The sequence below is a fragment of the Enoplosus armatus genome, chromosome 22, assembly GCF_043641665.1.
Source record: "Enoplosus armatus isolate fEnoArm2 chromosome 22, fEnoArm2.hap1, whole genome shotgun sequence".
Classification (NCBI taxonomy): domain Eukaryota; kingdom Metazoa; phylum Chordata; class Actinopteri; order Centrarchiformes; family Enoplosidae; genus Enoplosus; species Enoplosus armatus.
Window position 1 is genome coordinate 12,940,001 of NC_092201.1, and position 20,000 is coordinate 12,960,000.

Below are 20,000 nucleotides of genomic sequence, written 5' to 3' on the forward strand. Positions count from 1 at the left end.
TGGACACAAGGCTTCCCCTCGCCCCTATTGTGCAGCCAGCCGAGAAAACGGCACAAACACCAATATATCCTCAAATCCACCGCGACCACATACCAGCTGGGCTCTGCGATAAAGTTGGGGTGTTTGATTTGCAGAGGTGACTGTGAGTTTTGTCAAGGACCAAGTTGCACCAAGGCGCGTATTAGTATGAGGAGCTGACCGTTGCTCAGGACACTTGCTTGATTGATAAAAAAAAAAAAAGACAAGATTCGGGATGCAATGCAACTTCAAACAAGCTGGGACGCACATTTTCAGCTCATGCACTGCAGCGAAACACAATCTCTTCCAGGCAGACGCTCACTGTTTCAGTCTCTGTTGTAACACTAGAAAGGCCAAAGTCTATGATTTCAGGCTATAACTGAGTAAAAAATGTGAAGAATTTGCCCGCACAGTAAGAATATTGTAATTTGTTTTCAAGAAATTTAAGAAAAGACGTGTGTTCTTTATCTTGAAAAGAAAGAATAAAACAGGTTGGTGTACTAGAAAAATAAAACTTAATTTCAGAAAATTCTCATAAGTTGATTGAAAACAGGTGACTATACTGAACTGGCAGATCTGTTCACTTATTTTAAGAAAATAAGACTTTAAGGACTCAATTGCTAACAAAACTTACTTGATAAGAAGGAGTTATTTTGCAGTTTCATGGCTAATTAGATCCACATTTTTTAGCTTTAATGTCCTTTTATGTTATTTCTTATCTGGACATTTTAAAAACCTGGAAAAAGTTGTTATTGGCATTGGCATTCTTTTGAGCCAACTCTCAAACCCACTGGCATTTCTAGTATTAAACACTCATACATGCACACACACACTCGCAGAGGCCCTCGCTGTTTCCCTTACCTTGGTCTTGTTCGATGGTGGGGAGCTGCGGCCCTTGTCGCTCTGTGGGTGTGTGTTGGTGGGCGGGGAGTGTGTGCCCATGTTGGCTTGGGACTGCAGGCTGCCTCCGTGCTGCTTGGCCCCCGGGGAAACCTGCATGGCCGCCAGCTGAGCTGCGTACAACTGCTGCAAGGTCGGAGAGACAGATAGACAGACAGAGAGGGGAGAGAAGACAGAGAGACAGACAGGAGTTGAATGTGGGGGGGGGGTTATTGGACAGTAAGAAAAGAAGAAGAAGAGGGGGAAAGGGAGGAGGGAAGAAAAGGAGAAGAAAGGGGCGACATGAATAAATGAATACTCGAGAGCGCACAAACAAAAAAGAAGACGCCGGCTAAAAAGCTCTGGAAGAAGAGGCCATTAGTGGCCCGGCCTCTGTTTGTGTGACAGAGAGCGATAGAAAGGGACATCTCTACTGTCAACCCCCTCCCTCACCCCATGGGAGAAGCGCTAACAGCCTCTCTGACAGGCCCAGAGATGGCTATGTCCCCTCCAGGTGCATCGTGGGAGAAAGGGAAAACATTCTGGCTATCGAGGTCACGCCGGAGAGCCCGGCTCTCGCTCAAGGTGAAAAAAAAAGTGATGATGGAGAAGGAAAGGAGAGAGAGAGGGAGAGAGAGAGAGAGATTTGTGAAGCTACATGCCAGATGGGACATAAGAAGTGTCTTGTGCCCCTGCGATGTTTTTAGTGAACTGACAATAAGACGCAAAACACACCGAAATGCTATAAAATAGTCGAAAATAAAGATAAATTGATTCAATAACGGCTGTGGGAAAAAGAAAAAAACAGGGTTTCCCTATTCTTATTTATGTATTTAATTAATTTCCAATTAAATAAAAGCATTATGGCTTGAGCTGCTATGGTGTGAAGATACTCGGGAATATTTATGCAATACCATTGTATCACACAAAACAGTCTCTGGCCAGTATTTCCACAGCAACAGACACAGCATAATATTCACAACTTGGAAGGAGCTTCAATATTCATAAACACTTCTTTCCGTCCCTCCATCTTCCTCCTCAAAATCATCCTGCAAAGCTCAATTACTTTCATGTCGGCTAATACAAATCTCCAAGACGCTGTTTTGTTTTCTCAGAATTGTTATTCCCTCCTCTGAAGAGCAACAGAACGGTTGTTTAGCGAGAAGTAACTGATGTGTTGTTTTTTTTGAATAGTTATAATTGTTATTTTTTATTTCTGGTGGAAGATTTTTCTGGAAGAGGACCATCCTTTTTTTTTTTTTTTGAGTTTAACTTCCGTCCTTCTGTTGGCGCTTGGCCGCCGGCCACCGGCGTCAAACAAAGGCTGGTTTATGCAAATGGACAAGGAAGAGATGCCGTCACTGCTATCGCTTTCTCTCTCTTTCTCTCTCTCTGTCTGTTTGTACCTCTCTCTATCTCTCTTGACAGCCACATTAGCTCCGACTCTCCTCTGCAATCTTAAATAAAGACATTTATCTCTTTTTATACAAACAAGAAGAAAAAAAATTAGACATCCAAACTGGCAGCACACACTCGCACAAAGAAGAACTATTTGGAAGAAACTCACATTTGAATTTGAAGTAATCTCCGCCTGACTGTCACTCACATGTGGCAACAACAATATTCACTGTCCGACACCACAGAAGCTGTAAAAGCAGCTTGTTTTCTGTTACAATTCTCCTCTATTACTTTTATTGAATCCCCAAACTTTTCATTTCACTCTTTAATAAGATACCTGCCATTCTGAAAAGATACTCTGAGAACTGTAATCAAAACAGGATGCTAGGTAACTTCATCTTTAACAAACACGAACACAGAGACTGGATGCTTTACATTTAAGAAATGTTGAATTGTGGAACTGATGTCATGGACACGGAGAAAAGAGGGCTCTTCACACCTTCTACAGGCTTCTTTTCTCCATGTTTGATTTGTTTCACCCTTCTTGCACCTTAGCGTCACGTCATAAACACGTCATCTTCTCAAAAGATTGAATGTGAACATTTTTTTTCTTCCTTCCTCGGCCGCTTGTCTTTGTTGTGGAAAGAAACCCATGTCCAGAGTATCTGTCCCTGTTATGGACACTGAGGGAACAATGATAATTGAGGTACATACAGTAGACAGGGTGTGCTGCTGATGTGGAAATCAGCGGGAGATCGGTCATGCTCTGGCGAGCTACACGGACGCGGCGCACAGGACCAGCTCGCTGAGATCAGATCAGCCTCCGCTCGCTCATTTCTCTTCAATTAGCTGCACTGTGGCTCCTGGAAGAGAGTGGGGGGTTGGGGGGTGGGGGTGTGCAGCCGAGCATGAACACCCCTCATCCCCCTCCCCTCCCTACCAGCCAAACCCCCTAGTGAGTGGACCACAGGCAGTGTGTGTGTGTGTGTGTGTGTGTGTCCTGCCATATTCGGACCAGTGGTTCAAAGGCCTCTTTATTTGCGGAGTGAATTGAGTTCCATTACAAGGCCAGCTCCCGTCACTCAAAGCCTGCTCAATGGGCCGGCGTGCAATGACACACACACACGCTCACAAGCTCACACACACACACACACACACACACACACACACACCAAACACACGGTACAGAGGGCAGAGGCACTGTGGAGCGCGCCCAGAGCGTCGCCACAACGACATGCATGTCAACAAACAGGAAGTGACAGCGCAAAGCCCCCTGGGGTGACCGGAGGAGCAAACACACACACACACACACACACACACACACACACACACACACACACACACACACACACACACACACAAGCAAACACACAGAGCAACACAATGAGTGAGGGGGGGGTGCAATCATAGTTGCAGGATGAGACTAAGGAATTTGAAATGTCACTCACAAGCCAGGCATACTGCTGTGTGCGTGTTTGTGTGTGTGTGTGTGTATGTGTGTGTGTGTGCGTTTTAACTGTTAAGACCTGCTCCTCACTCCTTCAGTCCCTAATCCCCTTCTAATGTGAGACCAGTCCTAACACATCTGTGTGTGTTTGTGTGTGTGTGTGCATGTGAGTATGTGTAGTGGTCAGCGTGTGCTTGTCACGTGACAACCCCCCCCACAATGTGTGTGTGTGTGCGTGTAAGCATGTGCAGCCTGAGCTCTATTGACAAGAGGTAAAAAAGGTGATGTGTGACAATTGGTGTTCCTCTGAGTGCAGACATGGGGGTGATTGCTTGGTATTAGTGCTATTGACACTGTGTGTGTGTGTGTGTGTGTGTGCATGCGCTAACATACACACACCAGGCATTGTCCATTCCCTTCTTCATGCTGTTTCTCCTGTCATCTTAGTAGGGGGGATCTATGTGTGTGTGAGTCTTGGTCAATAATCTGCAGCTTTAGTCAGATTACCAGCTCGCCTGCTCTTTGTTGTCAGAGTTAGCGGCGCTTCAGAGCAGTCTGAGCTCTATTGTTTACATGGACACCGAGGACTATTGTATGGATCTTAATGGATTATTGTCCGTCTGTTTGTCTGACTTCCTGTCTGTCTGACCAAGATTTTTTTCAGTTGTGACATGTTTTGGTGAATAAAATAAAAAATCAATAAAGAAGCAAGTGTGTGAGTCAGAGGGCCCTCTCTCTTTCGTTTGGTCTCTTTTGCTTTTGAGCCTTTGTTCTCATTTAAGTAACTGCAACATATTTGTGACCTACGCAATAAATAGAATAGAAACAACCCAACAACACATTGGTCAAGTTTAAACAAAAATGACTACAATGCCTTTCTTATACCTTTATGGCACAGCCTCAAGGACAGACACAATACAAAAGCTGGGGAATTTTCTTTGACAACAAACATTTGGGTTATTTTCTCTTTGTGCTTACTTTAGACAGTTGAAAAGGACGCTTAAAAAGAATAAAACAGTTTTCACTTTACTTAAAGGGAAGTGCAACCTAAATGTTTTGTTTCGGAATTTCATCACAATTTAGAGACCAAGAAAAACAAGAAACTGACAGTCGATAAAGTAAGTAAGAAGGCTTTTACACCAATAATCATAGAGGATTGTATAGATTTATACATTTAAAAATCCTTTTCCTTTACTCATTATGTGTTCGGAAGTGGTGAGGCAGAATTTGCCTAACTATAGTCACCTATCTCTGCTGCCTATTGATTTCACATTGATCCCACGCTGCTATCACAAAATGGCATTTCCTCGCAACTCCAACAAAGGCCAAGCAGAAGATATCAACACTGAGGCAATTCTCACATCCGAGAAAATGCTTTGCTGCACTCTTTCTCTCCTCCAGATAAGGTTTGGTGGAGAAACAAGTTGCTCGATTGATTTCTCATTTACCTTCTGTCGTCTGTCCCCGTCCCTTTTTTTTTTTTCCTGTTTTCCCCTCACCCTCCCTCCCTCCCTCCCTCCCTCTAACCGCCTGTCCGTTGTTCGTCCATCCATCTCTCCGGTGTACAGTGTGGTAATCCAGGACAATATGTTCCAACATCTGCCTCTCCATATGATGCCTGACCCACGCCATTGACCCTCTTTATACCACGTAGCACACACACACACACACACACACACACATTTAATCTTTCACACACATCCACACTTTCCTCCTCCACTTACCTCCACCCCCCCGTCTCTCTGTTTATCCTTTTACCTCTGCCTTTTCACCTTCATCGCCGATCTCTCTCTCTCTTGCCTGATGAGTGCAATTTTTTTTTTTCATTTTTCCGCTCTCTGTCTGTCCTTCCCAGTCCATTTGTGTGATGTGGATGATATCAATGATATCAAGGGTCAATAGGGAGCCAGATTAACGTGCTCTAATGCACAATGTCACACTCATCCCCCAGATTAAGATGCTAAATGCCAACCTTGTACACTCTAAAGCCTCCATTGCCTTGAAAACCGTCTGTGAAGGATTCTGTGTTAAGCTCCCATTGACTATAAGTGCTACTCTGTTGATTTCTATCGAGGATGTTTTAAATATAGAAAGAGCTTTAAATCACTGAGAGATTAATACATTTTTCTAAGAACTGCACTTAACTCAAAGCTGTGCTGTTGAGAGTTTTTCTCTCTTCTTTCTATGCACACGGTTTTTACACAGTGTAATCAGGCAAAAGCCATTGTTCATCACTGTTCCTTCCTTTATTTTTCTACTGTTAACAAAGAAGAAGACGTTTTCTTATTTAAGACACCAAGAAGGATGTGGATTTGGTGTAATATCAGGACATAAATGTACGTAATCACTTTAAACTACAAATATGGCTGCTCTCGTTTAAAAGACGTGAGCATGTATCAGTCAGGGAGGCTCGAACAGAAGACACTATTGAGTTGCATTATGGGGAATGTAGGATTCAGTGCTTCTGGGGCTTAACCTGTGAATTGAGACTAAAAGTCATTGATGATTCTAGTCCCGCAACTTCAAAACATGTGAAATACTAAACTGCTGTAGTGCCCCTTTAATTCTGTTTGTCCAGTAAAAAAAAAAAACAAGGAAGTTAATGATGTACAAATCAACATTTAAGATGGAAGCACAAAATAAATTACAAGCATGCTGTTCAGAATAATAAATAAATAAAAACCACTACAAGGGTTCAGGGTAATAAAATTGTCAAAACTTAAGCAGTTACTTAGTGGTCATTTGTGGTCACCAGCAAGGTGCAGCTTTAATGTTGTACTGCATCAGAAGGTGTATATGAAGGTGTGTGTGTACAGTATGGGCTGCCTGCATTAGTACAATTCTAACAGTTTCCCAAGTGAGTCTGTTGAAAGTACTGAGGCACCAAAGGTCATGACCTGGACCAGATTCACCCACTGTCTTTGCATATCACTAAAACTCCAATATTAGTCATGTTCATACCTTTACCTAATTCAAGGATTGCATTGTTCCTTTTGTGGACTGAAGAAATATTGATGTTTTTTTGTGTAGTTCTTGAAAATAATAATATTTAGTGCAGTTTCATAGGTAGGTAGGAAATGCACAACGTAGTACTGTATGAGGAAAACATTTATTTATTATTTTATTTAACATTAGATGTGTACAAGAAATTACACTATACACTGCAATGACTATATGTGTGTGTTGAAATAACATCTGTTCACATGTTTCCATGCACTCTTGAATGGAACTAGGAAGTTTATTGTGTATCCTATCTGACAATCTTTCATTTTCTATCTCTATTTGTGTGTCTTGGCTAAGTGGGTTCACTTGTGTCCTCTCCGCCAAACCACTGTGTTGCCTTGGCGACCTGAGGCCCGAGCTAACTGTCATGTCTCGTCTCGGCGACAGGAACACCTTATCAAATGAGGGCGCAGAGACGATCCCAAAGGAAATCCATCCACACTGAGACATCTGTACTTGTGTTAGCCGGAGCAAATCCGTTCCTTTCTGACAAGCCTTAATCTCAATGTGCCACTGTGTTTGTGTGTGTGTGTGTGTGTGTGTGTGTGTGTTTTTCTGGGAGGATTGTAAGAAAGAAATCTGCTAGTGAGATGTTTTTTTGCACTTGTTGTGTCCTCTCACCCCTCCCTGCTGGTAAAAAAAAAAATCCAATTGCAAGGTGGACAAAGCCGTTCAACTGGAGATTGAGGGAGTCTGAACACAGTCGAACATATGGACGGCTAGATTGAAGCAGTGATAACAGCGCGGAGGACATTATTCTCAGGCTAAACACACAAATGTACTCACACACACACACACACAAACACACACGCCAGTAATAATGAAATCAGTGACAACAGCGGGGTCCGTTCTCCATGATAGAATTACACAGCTATTCTGTTCTCCCTGTAGTGTCTAGCATATGGGGCAGCACGTTTGGCTGACAGGTGCAAATGTATTACACACACTCTGCCTAACCTTTAACCCATATTTTCCCCGAGTGTGTGAACAGTAAGTGAAAAAGATGTGCAGGGAAACATGTGTGTCAATGCAGCTGTGTATGTGTGTCCTATTTTATGATAATGCGTGTCAAGGAGACACGAGGGCCAAGTGCAGCCTGCACCGAGGCCGAGCCCAACACCGGAGGTTAATGTGTTTCAGACAGGCAACTGGGGGGACGCCCGCGCAGGCTCTTAACCCCTGGGAGAGGGGGCCCCAAAGCCCACGTGGATCGGAGTGGAAGTATGTGAGGTCTAGTCGTGTGTGGGTCAGAGGGAGAGAGTGAGTGTACGAGCGGTGGTTGGTGGGGGGGGGTCAGGATTACCAAGCGATAGGCCACTTATTCTAAATATGCACACAGGAAAAGGACCAAAGTCAGACTCATCCTCCTTATAAGTGGGATAACAGATGTTTTTTTTTTTTCTCTGTGGTTTTGTCTCTCTCTGACTCATCATCATCTCTTTCTGCCTTCTTCCCCAAAACTGTCGGATAGCTTCCGGCGTCCAATCAAATTATACATCTCGGTTAAATCCTCAAGTGTCATTTCTTCATCCCGCGGAACATAACATGACAAAGTTTTAGGCTTCAAAAGTTTCATACGTCGCTGAATGTTTGGAAGCTCTTACCCTAGTTGCAGACTAACTCTGATTTTTAATGAAACGAAAAAACACACTCTTTGACTTGCATTGCAGCTTGCATCTGTTGCTATTTCTTTCCTCTGCAGTGATGCAGTGCGTTGCAGTGATGTGGCTAGCTGATCACTGCCCCTAATGAAAGAAAGCTTAAAATCAAGTGATATTTAGTGATTTCTGAACACTTTGACTTACAGTTTGTGGTGCATTTCAGCAATATTATAGTTTTTGGTGATTTCCGATTTGTTGATGAGTAAAATTGACTTGACCAAAGACACAAGCTGACCACTTTCCGCTTTCAGAGGACAGCTTGCTTGAGATATGTAATCAATCACAGTGAACAGAATCTTTTTGGTGCTTGAAAGTTGAGAGTAGAGAATGCTTAAAACTGTCTCCTTCTTGGTGCGTTCAGGTGCTTGTGGAAATCATCATTTCGATCAAGATGACAACCTAAAGGTGAAATCACATATAAAGACGCCTCTGTGCTGTTAAAAGAGATTGAAATCTCTTCAGCATCACCCACAGATGAGCTTTGACAGTCAATCTGAATATTTCTGTCCTGCGCTTCCCATTGCAGGACAAAGCCGAGGGCTAGGGTTACACTTGTCACTTCTGTGTGATTTTTGAGCTCTGATCATGAAGATCATGTTTTTATGGGATCACTTCACTGTCCACACTTTGGCTGAAAGTGACAGCTGTTCAGCCCCCCCTGTGGCTGTGTTTGTGGTCTTGTATAGCTCAGTGGGCACTATGTGGTGTGAACACTGTCAGGGTTAGGGGATATATTCCCAATGGGACCACCCAAGTGTAAAGAAAAACTGAATGTTTTCGTCTGTGTGACTCAAGGACTTCTGGTTGTTGTTGTTGTAATTTACTGTATGTTTCTGGTCATCTTACCTGGAGTTGAAGGGGTCCCAGGCCTGGTGTGGCAGCCGCAGCAGCAGCAGCCATTGTTGTGGGGATGAGTTGGAGAGGGTAGGGGTCACCTGGAACCAGAAAAGATCATATGTTTTCGCATTTTCAACACATTATGCTAAAATTAAACCATTTTTGGTGCATTTGGTCACACTAGCATCCCCTTCTCCATGTCCTCCGTCTCTCTCTCTCGTCTCTTTTCTTCCTATAGCATCCCTCTCCCCCTTTCCTGCTTTGTGTCCTTTCCTCCACCCATCCCTCACCCTGTCCTCTGCCCTCATTCTATCCTCCCTTCCTCTCCCTCACCCTCCATCTCTCTCTCTGTCTGTGCATCCCCCTCCCTTTCCCCTCATCCTCTTGTTTTTTCTCCTCCCTCTCATCCCACCTTCGTCCCTCTCTTCCCCTCGCCTCACCCTCCCATCAACCCCCCTCCCACCACCACCTGAGTCCCTCTCTGCAGCTGTTAAAGCCGTCCTTTGTGTGTGCTGCCGGTAGGGCCTTAATGAAAAGCCTGATTGTGTGTCCTCCTCCTTAATACCCCCTGACAAAGAGCAGCGAGGTGAGGGGATTCTGATAAAGCTGGCCCCAGCGCCGTAATTAAGAGCCGCCACTGCCGATTGCTGCTCTCTCTCTCTCTTTCTTTCCTCCTCAACTGTCTGTTCTCCTGCTTTGTTGGGAGAGGCCTGCTTTCAGTCTCTCTCTCTCGGCCGCCTCCCACTTTCTCTTTTCTTGTGTCCTCCTTGTTGTCATCTTTCCCTCCTCACAAGTTACCCCCCCCCCCCCCCTTCTCTGTCAGGAATGATAAATCAAGAGATAGACGGACGGACGGGGTGGAGGAGATGACAGAAGTGCAGAGAGAGAAAAGGACGAGTGCGGATTATTAGTGACCAGGTGCAGATAGGCCGTGCTGTAATTACTCTGAGAGAGAGAGAGAGAGACAGAAAAGGAGGGAGAGAAAGGTCAGAGATGAGGGGAGGAGGAGATGGAGGGTGAGGAAGGGCACAAAGGAGAGGAGAGGAGGAATACTGTACTTAATTATCGTCATATTGACTAAGACGTGCCTGTTGACAGCTCTGATTTGTATTTGGACATGCCCACTAACCAAAAAACAGCACACAGAGGTCAGACTGGTGTCACACTGAGTAGACCATTCTTCATATGGAGAAGACGAGGAATGTTCTCAGGGCTTGACCTTGCATTTCTGACCTGAACCTTCAGCACAGCGGTCAGCCTCTTGGCTGTATCAGGACCTTCCATTTCATGTTGTGTGCCCATGTAAATGTGCGTGTGCGCGCTTCGTGTGAGCCAAGACTTTGCTTTCCGACATATTTTCCCATACAACTCGGTTCTTTAAAAAAAAAAAATAGCGAAGCTGAGACATTCTTTTCTCCAGCGGGGAGGGATTGAAGAATTATTTCAGGGCTGTGTATTCTAGGAGATGTGTCTTTTCTCCTCGCTACCCTGGACAAACATGAGCTGGGTGGATATTTATGCTCCTCCTGGGGGTCGCTGTAACAAAAGGAAGAAGGAGGACGGAGGAAAGCAAACATGTTGCTCTTGGCCCTGGGACAGCGACCTCGGCGGATGAGGATGAAATTTCTCACTGACAAACAGATGAAAGAGGGAGAATGTCATCAGTGTCCCTTTGGTGTCAATTTGTGCACAATTGTTCATTTTTAAAGGGCACTCCACAGATTTGTTTCTTTTTTTTAATCTTATTTAAGCAACGAGGTTTTGGAAATAAAAGGAAAAAGTGAAAACCAGCTTCAAAGCTTCAGCTTTTTAAGAAAATACCTGAACATGTCATACCTGAACATGCAGTGCTGTTTACAACTAGTTTAGTTATAAAATAGATTATAGAAAGTCTTCATGAAGTTTAACTGTTATCTTTAGCTTTAACATGTTGTGTCAACGGCTTGGACAACAGAAAAAATGTGTTACTGTTTGACAAGTGTTCAAAGAAGACAGCAACTCAGTGCACAGAAGTCCATACTGTGCGAATAAAAACGATTCCCATCTTCAAAGCTATGAAGCGCCGTGAGAATATGTCAGAGCACAATGCTACACATGTCCTATTTAGAGCTGCAGCACCAAAACTACATCGATTCACAACAACTTTGAAAGTTGCCAGAGAGTTTTCTCAGGGGCGGCTCAGCCTGGCGCTGCGTGCCAGTCCGGTTGGAGTTGGCGGAGGCAGTGAAAAGACAAGCCCACCACTTGACAGGGTATTTACGTGGGCAGTGGGCGTGGGTGAAGATGGCACTAATTAAAATGGAATGGACTTGTTTGGGAAGCTGTGAAACTCTAAGGGGGTGGGGTGGGGTGGGCAGGGGGGCCTGGGTGTGCATGAGCTTGCGTTTGTGTGCACGCTCACATATCTGTGTTTAAGTATTTTTTTGTTGTCTTTTTTTGTGTTTGTGATATCACAAAGCAATCTCTGGCTGCCTGGACGTTTGTGTGTGTGTGTGTGTGTGTTAGTGTGTGTGGGCTGAGTTGGAAACATGTTCTGGCTGCGTCCTGTGTTAATGTGAGGAGAACCTGGGGCAGGTCACATTACCACCCTGCCCAACTCCCCCCCCCCCTGCTAACCCTCCCACCGTGCATTTATTCCCAGCATCCCCTGGCAAGCACCCACCCCTCTTTCTCTCTCTCTCTCTCCCTCTCCGTCTCTCTCTCTCTATCATGGTAAACAACACATTGCCACACAGCCGGAGCGTGATAGCCAAAAAAAAAAAAAAAAAAAAAAAACATGTCCTGCAGGATGCCTGTATTTTGTTGCTTTTATACATCAAAAAATAGACAAGACAAAAGGAAGGAGCCAAAAGGACTGGGCGAGAGAGGGAGAGAGAGAGATAAAGAGAGAGAGATTGAGAGTGTAAACAGGAAGGGTGTATTTGGACTGGTTTTTCTATTAAGAGAGAGATGTTGTTGTAGGGGCGAGTTCGTCTTTTGGGAAACAATCCCACTCCTTGTGTGGGAACATGGTCAGACTCTACCTTGTGTGGTGAAAAACATTTGAAACGTCGCACATAAGAAGTACTTTAACACTGAAAGTTGCACCTATTTATGACTGTATGTGCGTGTGTGTCACTCACTGCAACCAGGCTTGTAGTTGAAGCCAGGGGGCATGAGGAAGCCCTGCTGGGCTGCAGCCGCCGCCAGGGTCCTCTGGTCCGGAGGAAAGACGGGGATCATCAGAGGAGGGAGTTGGCCCTGGACCTGCTGATGAAGGAGGGAGAAGAGGGGGGAGGGCGAGCGAGGGAGGAGAGAAAAAGAGAAGGAAGAGGGGGAAAAAAAGAGAAGAAAATATGAGCACCTTTGGCATCTCTTTATGTGAAGAAAACAATGTTCACAATACTGCTAAAAATAGTGCTGTGTACGCATGTAACTAATCCCAGAACAGCCTTGAGTATCACTCTGAAGACAGTTACATCTGATTTCTCAGAATATGCATTCAGGCTCATATACATGCATTCATGTAATACATATGGAACACACATATGACATCAGTCTGCAAGACACTAATGAAGTCACACACACACACTCTCAGACTCTAAATACTCCATCTTCTCGATTCAAAGACGAGTCATGAGGACAGTTCACCAAACTCTCACAACAGCTGGCCTTTTCCTTTTATTTGGAAGATGATGTTCTCTCCCTTCCCCCTGCACACACACACACACACACACACACACACAAACACACACAACCCTCTCCGCGCGCCCGTCGGCAGAGAGCCATAAGACTTCACAAGGTTTCCAGGATTTTAAAAAGGAGAAGCAGAAAAAAGCTCCTCCGATGGGTGGCTTTGGCAGGGACGACAGGAGAGGGAGAGAGAGAGAGAGAGAGAGAGAGAGAGAGAGAGAGAGAAGGAGACAGAAAGAGAGAGAAGTAGGAGACAGATGGTTGCACTAAACAGCGTTCTGCCAAAAACAACACACAAAGACTTGCGTGTGATGGACTGACTGACAGTTTGAGAGGGAAGATGGGAGAAGACGAGGAGAGGAAGTGAGGAGGAGAGGGAGAGGGGAGAAAGGTGAGACAAGGAGGAAAATAAGGAGTCTGATCGAGCTATGAAGCTGAGGTGTAATGCCGGTATGATGTAGAAACCGCAAATACGAAGAGAGGGACGGAGCTCAAGCCAAATCCTAAGCCATGTTCCAAAAAGTCAGAACGAGAAAATCAATGTGTTTCCATAAAACTAGTGGGCAACATTTTGCATACTCCACAGAGTCCCAGTATCTCTTCAGCTCTAAAGGTACATCATGTCATTTCAGTGATCAACTTGCTTTTGTTGAAACAATGTGGTGTCGTTGGCCAACATTGCTTTTGAATCTTTGGGCATGGCAGCAATACAACAATGCTGCGCCTACACTGTACTAAAATAAGATGAAACGAAGAAGCAGAAGAAGAAGAAGAGGCAGGTCCTGCAATGTAATCACTTATCTAACAAGTCAGTTTCATCGTCCCTGTGCTTTTTCTCTCTATCAATACAATGACTTTTGACTCTCAGTCAAACTACAAAAACATTTCCTTGCACCACCTTTTCCCCACATTTTCTGGGTCTCCCTTCGAGTTATGAGCAAATTTAAAAAAGCCATGAAAACAGGTGTACCAAACTAACGTCACACAAAAGTGTTGCACGTCAACCTGTGCCATCTTTTGGGACAGATATTTGGTCTCTACAGAGTGTTTGTTTGTGTGAGTCAAGCTCATGTCAGGAGGATGAGCCACATCTCAATCAACTCCTCCTGATTGCCATAGAAGAGGGCTGGATCTGGCAGTTCGGGGCTCTCTCTCTCCCCCCAGCCAGAAGGGTTTTGTTTGGTTGTGCTTTGGGTTCTATTAGATTTGCTTTACGCTTTACATTTTGCCTACATTGCTTTTGCCCACACCCATGCACTCACTTGATTTATAAGTTTCACTGTATTTTTGTGTGTAGGTTAGCATTGGTAAAGCAAATCTAATAGACTGGCTGGGGGGGAGAGAGAGAGAGAGCCAGAACCGCCAGATCCAGCCGTCTTAAGAGCAATCAGGAGGAGTTGATTCAGATGTGGCTCATCCTCCTGACACACCTCTGCCACTCTGTATCCTACACAAGAATAGGACACACGCGGGAAAACACACACCAGGAGCCACAAACTTCACATCACAATGACTAAACGTCATGTGTAACATTTTCAGAGTGCCCCTTTCAATCAAATCCCCGATAGGGTCTTTAGGCCTTTAACCGGTACTCCTGGTTTGCAAAGCACTTTGTTCCCTCTTTATAACTCGTCCCCACTCTCCTCCTTCTGTCTTCTGTCTCTCTTATTTCGCCAGGAGGGCCAGAGAGGTAATGGCTGAATAGGATAATGGGCAGGCAAAAGCTGTTTGATGTGGAAAATTGATCTGGAATGATGAAAATGGCTGGAAATGGCTGCACAATCATAAGGACGTGACGGCGCCACGGTACAATCAGGGAACATCTCCGCAACATGGACACTTGAAGTGGTTAGTGCTTGAGACAGGTAAATAGAGGGAGAGAGAGAGCGGCTGTCTCTCAGAGCTAACAGCGCTCACAGCTTTCCCTGCCTGCGTGTGTGTGTGTATACTCAAGTTTCCCTGGGCGTATGCATGCCCGTGTACTGTAAATACCTATGAGTGTGTGTTTCTGTGTGTCTCCTCCTCCCCCTCCTCCTGCTCCCGTGTGTCGGCATGCGGCAGCCAGCAGCACTGTAATCAAACTATCACGGCGCAGGGGAATAGCGCTCTCTTCAAGCGGCTCCTGTTTCCCCCTTGCACTAAAAACAATAATTACTCCACCATTTTGGTAAACCATAAACCGCCGTGCCGCGCGATCAGAAGGGAGAGGCGTTCCAGCGCGACGCTCGGACAGGACCCCCGCGGGGACGAATCACAGACAGAACAGTTCCGCTTTGCCTTTCAGGCCTAATTGGACATATGCTGGAGTGGAGCTGGCTAGCAATACTGTAATGTACCGTAGGGAGGAGGAGAGAAGAGGAGAGGAGAGGAGAGGAGAGGAGGAAGATAAGTCGGTGGCAGCTGTAATACATATATACTGTACATAGACACACTGGCACATATACTGTACGACATCTGTGTGTGTGCACATGGCCTTGCTTTCTTTCATTACAAATGAAAATGAAAATATCATAGAATTTCTGAGGCTTCTCCTCTCCATATCTGCCTCTTTCACTGTCTCATTACAAAAAGCCTGCGTACAATAGAGAGACATTAATCAGCCTAGGGACTGCTGCACAATACATGCAAGTCTCCACAATGGGATGTGAAGATCGAGCAACAGAAAAAAAAAAAAAAAAATGAACAAAATGGCAAGAGAAAGACACAAAAGAGTACGCAAAAAAACCTAAACTGAAATACAGAGAGAGATAGTGAGAGAGAGAATGGTTTATGGAGAATCATTCCCTCCCATATGTTGCGGTTATAATCGTTGAGTTGGATGTGTGCGTAACAGCTGTCGAGCTGATGAGCAGCAGCACTAGCCTAGCATACACACACACTGACCTCCAAAGGGTAATACACACAAACACACACACATATGAGGCAGAAAACATGGGTCAGAGCAAGTTGAGCGTAACAGGGACAAACAAGGGACTCTACAAAAACTGAACTGTGTGTTTGGGTGTGGGTGTGTGTGTGTGTGTGTATGTGGAGGGGGGTGGGGAGGAGGTTGTCCACTAGCTGATCATATGATATTGGAGTGGATCAGTCTCCCTTGGCATGGCCCCCTGTGCATTCCTTCGCATTTACATTCCTTTACCATCTGCAAAATGACTTAATCTGATATTTCTCCTAATATTGGACATGCAATAATGCAATACCTTAAAGTGGATTATGAGCTCTGTGTGTTAGCCTCGTGATCATAGTGTGAACTTTGAAACCAGCAGGGAGGAAGGAGAGGGAGAGTGCTCTCCCAAATCAGAGAATAAGAATCAGAGACAAAGAGATGCATTGACAGAAGGAAAAGAAAAGCCTGCGAGAGAAAAGTGAGGGTGAGAGAAACAGAGAGAGGGAAAGTGAGAGCGAGGCCAGATCTATCAGACAATCTCCAGATCCCACATAAAGGAAAAAAGGCACATCTGAAACAGCAGGCGCTTTGGGGAATAACGCACTCCTCAGCTTCTCTTTCACATCAGGCCCAAAGCGAACATGAAAACCTACAACACACACAGACAAAACATCACACTGCTGCTACTGTAAGGCTGCCGACGTGGAGAATAAGGGGCTCCGCTTTTTATCTGCAAGCCCCTCCTTATCCAAAAGAGAAACCTGAAACAAACAAAACTGGAACTCATCTGAAAAAAAAAAAAATAATCCTCTAATCAGTGATAACTGAACGCAAAACAAAGAAAAACACTTGGAAAAAGAACCACACACACATATATAAAGAAAACGTGTGAAACTTTTTTTTCTTGAGAACTTTCACAGGGGCAAAGAGGACAGAAAGGAAGAGAGAAGTCGACAATTCACCCTGGCGAGAGAACGTCTCAGGAAATAAACAGCAGATAGACGGAACAGAATGAACAAGAGAGGGAGAAAAGAGTGAGAGAACGAGAGAGAGGGGAGCAAGAGTTGGATAATTGGCAGCGAGTTGAGGCTGCGTTCGCCACGCGCCAGGCGGCACAGCTTGAACTTAAAGCGCCGCTGCGGCATAATGAAGATGTGGCCGCTAATTAACATATGGGGTGCGAAACAGGTTGGTTGGCACGCAGCGCGCTAAAAACTCCAAGGTAAAGTTATTATTGGGGAGTAATTAGCTCTATGAAGTTAATGCGCCGAACAATAGCTGCCAGCGCCGCACAATATGGCTCGCATCTGAGCGCGCGAAAAAAATAGCCCCCGCTAAAGTGCGAGTCCCACAGCTAAAATCTGTTGGCGACCATATGCTCCGGCAATTAATGCAAGACCTGGATGACCTATTGCTAAAGAAGGGACGTGTGAGCGATAGAACCAATAATTAATTTGGGGAGGGAGAGAGAGAAAGAGGGAGAGAGAGAGAGAGAGAGTGATAGCTGGCTTTTAATATTAGTCCATTAACTTTCTATGGACAGAGGCTATTAGAGGCCAGCCGGCTGTGAATGTAGGGGCACGGTTCATGTCACAATGGCACTGCAATGGCTATGATGCACACACACACACACACACACACACACACATACACACAGGTAAGCATGTGAGAGAGGGTGGGTCTCAGTGGGAATGGCTGGTTGGTTGCGGTCCAGTTTCTGAGAGTATGTGTGTGTGCGTGTACATCCACACATACAGTGTGTAAGAAAAACACAAATTACACTGGTTGCAGTGTAATGGGAGTGATTAAACAATTACACAGGCAATTGGGTTAGCCGCTCCTATGCACAGAGTACAGAGGTGCTGGTCTGTGTGTGTGTGTGTGTGTGTGTCTGTGTGCGTTCGCATGTATGCGGTATACTGTATGTGAAAATGAATGAAAAGCATCTTTTTTTTTTAGTGGTTTTGATTTTGTTTTTCCTCCCATAGAATGAGAAATATTCAACATGGACAGAGGCTGTGTGTGACTGCATCAGGTATTACACTTGGAGGGGTGTGTGTGTGTGTGTGTGTGTGTCTGTGTGATTGAGATACCAATGTAGGTTAGCCTTAATAGAGAGCTTGTTAGCCGCTGTCGCCGGCGCGTCTGCCCTCTCTTAAACTAGTCAAAGCATCAGGTGGCTTTAGTCATTTTTTGATTCACTTTTTCTTCTTCTCTGCCTGCTTTGCCGTCTCCCACCTTTAGCAACGGTGCTTGATGAGATGAAAGACAGCCAGCGGAGGCAGAGAGGCAGACACACACTTGACTGCATGTGTGTGTGTTTTGGTCGAGTGAGTTTTGATTCATTAGGCAGGACACACTCGTGTCCCCTCATCCCTCTGTTCCAATATACATTGTGAGTGTGTGTTGCCTCTATTCTATGAAAATATGTCCGTGTTCTCAAGGTAAGCCCAGAGCCGCTCGGCAGGTGAGCTCCTTTCATCCCCGGCGCGCTTCCCCGCGTGGCAGCAACAGTCGTCCCCGGCAACACCGGGGGGAGCCTCGGAGACAAGTCGTTTAATTAGAATGAGAGAAGACGAGAGGGAAAGCAAAGGGAAGTGTGAGGAAATGTGCCCACCCCTTTGAGCTTAACAAGAAGGCCCCTAGCAGGGGGTACGAGTGTGTGTGTGTGTGTGTGTGTGCATTTTTGTGTCTTTGTGTGCACACATGTTCTTGTTTTGTAATTCTTTAAAGAGCAAGTTGTGTTATACCCTCGGATTGAGCACAAAGTTTGCAAAGTAAGGATAATATTTCCTGGTCCTTACCCTGGGGGATGAGTTTAGGCTCTGGATGTTTGGGTTTAGGTTTAAGATTAAAATTTGGATTAGGCTGGTTGGGTTAAGGTTAAGGATAATTTCGGGTCAGGGCTTGGATTAAGGTCTAGGATTAGAGGTTTAGTCAGGATAAAGGTTAAGGTTAAGTTCAGGACTTGGACTAAAGAACAGATCTAGGGTTCAGGATCCAGGATTAGGTGCCGCAGAGCTCCCTCAAAAAGTAAATGTGTGTGTAACTGTGTGTATGTGTGTGTGGGGGGACAAAATGAATGGATCATAATTGATGCTAATTCATGGGAAATTCCAGGTAGAATCAATTAGTCAGAGCGAGAAAGAGGCCAATCACTGACTTCAGAGCACTAATGAATGGTGTGTCTGCGTGTGTGTGCTGTTCATACTGTGTGCCATTAGCTTGTGTTGCTGTCATGCCTGCCTCTGCAAATGAACTCACTTGTTTGTCAGCTCGCGCCACGTTCAGCGAGTGCCGTTGGCCTAAATATTGGACGCTAACACGCATATCGCTAGCTTGATTTGGGTTTCAGGGTGAGAAAAAAAAAAATAGGAAACCGGACGCGAGGACAATAAATAATTTGTCCTCCTTTCATGAGGGATGTGTGTCGCTCTCCTCTCTTTTTCATGAGCTTGATTATTCGTTTCATTTCATCACCTCTTCCAAGTGGACGGTTGAAAGCATTCTTCACAGGCCTTTGGGGGTTCAGGCCTAACAAAGCCAAGGACACAGACACACACACACACACACACACACACACACATACACACGAAGGGACAGCTGAACTCAGCCTCGTTAGGGGGAAATGCAATCACAAGGGGCTTATCATACAGACACAAAACACACACACACATGGACACACACACCACCAACACACTGAACCTGGTGCCCTCTCTCTGGCAGGCCATTGTATTGTGGGATTGCGCGGACAATCTCTTCATGAATGATTAAGCAGTGTATTTCTCGACCAAGTCTTTGATGATGAGTGTGTGTTTGATCATCAGGCGAGTGCGCGGCACTCTCTGTGACTGCTCTCGATATGTGTGCGCGAGCGAGTGAAGGCGTATATTTTTGTATATTGTATTTTGTTTGTATGTATGCGTACTTTGATGTGTGTGATATATGGGAGTGTATATGGAAGTGTGTGTGTGTGTGTGTGTGTTTTGCGCTCCTGTGATGAGCCCCTGTTGATTGTGTCCCTCTCTTAACGAGGCTGCCTACAGCTGCCCCTGCTTGTGAGAAACTATTGTTGGGCCCGTTCAATGGAGAGACGCTTGTTTGGGAAAAGGTTGCAAAGTCATGGGAAAAGAGAGCTTTGTCTCGGCGGGGTCGTGAGGGAGTGAATCATGAGCGGACGTGTTTATAGCTTAACACA

General features: G+C 45.2%; 1 protein-coding gene across 1 annotated transcript in view; it reads right to left on the minus strand.

The window, feature by feature from the left end:
• The window catches only part of sox5 (SRY-box transcription factor 5), a 76,742-nt gene that overhangs the window by 16,615 nt on the left and 40,127 nt on the right, over positions 1 to 20,000 (minus strand). The window contains exons 6-8 of the mRNA XM_070928681.1: positions 12,366 to 12,489; positions 9,253 to 9,341; positions 880 to 1,044 (exon numbers count right to left, since the gene is read on the minus strand). Coding sequence (XP_070784782.1) covers positions 880 to 1,044; positions 9,253 to 9,341; positions 12,366 to 12,489 — 378 coding nt within the window. The remainder of the gene's footprint in view (positions 1 to 879; positions 1,045 to 9,252; positions 9,342 to 12,365; positions 12,490 to 20,000) is intronic.